The 2,948-nt window shown below is 24.6% G+C and overlaps 1 protein-coding gene across 1 annotated transcript; it reads right to left on the minus strand.

The window, feature by feature from the left end:
- Positions 1 to 1,014: 1,014 nt before the first annotated feature.
- Positions 1,015 to 1,893, minus strand: LOC145836383 (enhancer of rudimentary homolog). Its single transcript, XM_082944188.1, has 2 exons — positions 1,803 to 1,893; positions 1,015 to 1,235 (listed from the first exon to the last, which is right to left on the minus strand). Exons 1-2 carry the CDS (start codon positions 1,891 to 1,893, stop codon positions 1,015 to 1,017), a joined length of 312 nt encoding a protein of 103 aa, XP_082800314.1.
- Positions 1,894 to 2,948: the final 1,055 nt, after the last annotated feature.

The raw sequence follows: 2,948 nt of genomic DNA on the forward strand, positions 1-2,948 counted from the left end.
ATTAATTATTATTGTTCATTTTGCAGGAAATAAAATATGTTTTATTATTTAATTTATCGTCTTTTAACGCTCACTACGGAAACCGTAATTAAACTAAGTGTATCTTTTTTATGTTGTTGATTTTCACATAAAAATATCAGTAGTATGTAAAAGGAACATTTAGCGAGTCATTATCAGTCAGTATGGAACTTAAAAACTCCTTTTTCATCACCTAGAGCGTTAATATTTACGTTGATATACTGAAGACTCTATTTTGATTTAAGCATGCTAGTTTAACACTCTTTTCACCTCGTTTAGTTAATACTAACTATTAATTTGTAAAGAATTGTCAACTTATGTTATTTTTGGATTAGTTTTAGATTTCAAAGTACGTAAAGTTCTATAAATGTTTTCATATCAATCTTTAAAAAAAAAATTTGTATTACAAAATTTGATTCTGTTAAAATTTTATTAAAATTATGCCGCATAAAAAAGTTGGTGTTTTGAGCATTATCAATAATATCTAATATTGTTATAATCTTTCTATTTAAAATGGTGTAAAAATAAATAGTTTTGTTACTAAAAATATATGATTTTCTTATCGATTTTTTACTAACGTTTTTTAATTTTGTCCTCTTTTGAAATGTTTTAGTATTTTACATATTTAAGATTTATTAAAATTAAAAATATTTTAAATGAGGCTATTTTTGTTTTGAGTGAGCCTATTTATATAGATATTTGTTAATTGATAAAAATTTAAATTTACTTAACTTTATTTATCAATAAAACTTTGACTAGTTAGATTAATTACGATTGCCTTTAAGATTATCATAATTAAATATGCAGCCAAATAATACGGTTTGAAAATATTTAATATAAACTTAACGACAGATTACAATAGTATTTATTTAAAATAACTCTGCGTGTGCCTACTAGATAAATTAAAAAAACAACTATACATAAGTCTCAATAAAAGAATTATTTAACTTTTAGTCATTTCATTTACAAAATCTTATAGTGTTGTATTAGCTGGGACTATTGTTTCGTCTTTGCCTCTCCTTTCAAAATTTGGTAAACCTGTTCTTTGATCCAGTCCCTATTGTGTGGAGCGTAGAACCCAGACTTTTTCATGTATACCATACAATACATATCTGGAATATCTTCAATAAAGTCGATCAGATTGCTGACGTCGTAACTTATATTAGTCTTAAAAGGATGCAACGTCTTCAAGTGCTCCTCATAAATCCTGCAAACACCTGTTGTAAAAAACTCAGTAACACCTTAAGACTATGTTCAAAATGTTTAAGCTAATATTTTCACATTAAACACAACTGCATTTTATTGAGTTAATTTTTTGTTCTTAAGTATATTTGTTATTGAATAATTAAGTTTAAAATTAAATGTAATTTAGTTTAGTAAAAAAAAAACAAAAAAAGAGTTCCTCCATAAGTCTTAAGATATATATATTTCAAATACATTTTTAGACATATAGAGAATATGACATATTTAAAACTCCTTTTGTAAAAAGCTCATTGAAATCTTGAGACTAAATTCAGCATACTAGGTTTTAATTTCTGAAACAGTTTTAACTTTTTCTTAGGGAGTAAATTTTAAACTCTCATATACTTTTTTTAAAAACTTAAATTAAAAAAACTAAGTAAACTAAAATTAAAATAGTTTAATTGCAAAGAGATTTTAATCAAGAATTGTTTATAGATCTTTAAGAAAGAGCAATTTTAAAGACATTGTTAGATCTAAACAGCCTGAGACATATTTAAATCAACTTAATTATTTGATAAAAAATTAAATAGTATTCTTTTTACCTTTCATGCATTCTTTAACGGAACTAAAATCAGCATAAGTTCTTACAGACTGACTGTTCGTAGCTTGGACAAACAAAATAGTGTGGCTCATATTATAACAATATTAAAAACTGTAAAAATAACCTTTTTTTATACTGTCCCGAGGAAAAATTCTAACATTTAAATCAAAGTCAAAAAATAATAGCTATTTTATACTCATTGTATACTAACTTTGATGAAATTATATTATATAGCAGTTTAAAAATAAAATAATAAAGGCAATAAGGAGCTTTGAACTTTAATAAACTGCAAAGACACACGTAGTTAATTAATATAAAACCAATATCTTACCTAATTAGTACATCTTAATTAAAATATAATAATTTACAATTTTTAGTGTCCTAATTAACTTCAACATAAAGATAAATCATATAAACCAACACACCCCTTGGAAGAAGAATATTATAGAGCAGAAAACTTTGTTACTTGGTAACAGTTGAAACACTAACAGACAATGAGGCAAAGTTATACTTTTAACTATTTACCAACTAGCTATAAAACTGTATGGCAACACTCCTAATGACCAAACCACATTTAATAGCAAACCAGAAAACAGAAAAAATCTCCAGTACAAACAAGCTCCTGAAGTTTTAAAAATAATAAACAAATTAAAAAAGTGAAACATGAACAACACCCTATCTTGAAAAATACTTAAAAGAAATAAAAAAAAAAAAAAAACAAACACAGGTTGTTTTTAATATAAGCTTTTCTACTTCTCAAATCCGATACAAAATTTCACCAACAAAAGAACTAAATTTATGATGTCACGCAAACACAGATACAAATTGTTATTGTCAAACTGAAAACAAAATATACAATACTAGTGCTAATTAAGTTTTGACTTTCTGATTAGTTTTTGAGTTTTGTTAACACTTGGTTTAATTAAAGATTTAAAAAAAGTTTAATTACCATTAAAATAAATTTTCATATAAGTTTTTAGGTAGTTGTTAATTACATTGAAATTTTCAATCGTTTAATAAATTTTGTTAAACGTGGTTTTAACTAAAAAATAGTTTTACTCAATACAACACTTAGAAATTTGAGCTGTTTGAATACGCAACTGTAACCCACATATAATTGAAAGTAAAGTTATAATGTACGTTTAAC

Source organism: Thalia democratica, chromosome 5 (genome assembly GCF_965202585.1).
Source record: "Thalia democratica chromosome 5, ktThaDemo2.hap1.1, whole genome shotgun sequence".
NCBI classification, from domain to species: Eukaryota; Metazoa; Chordata; class Thaliacea; order Salpida; family Salpidae; genus Thalia; species Thalia democratica.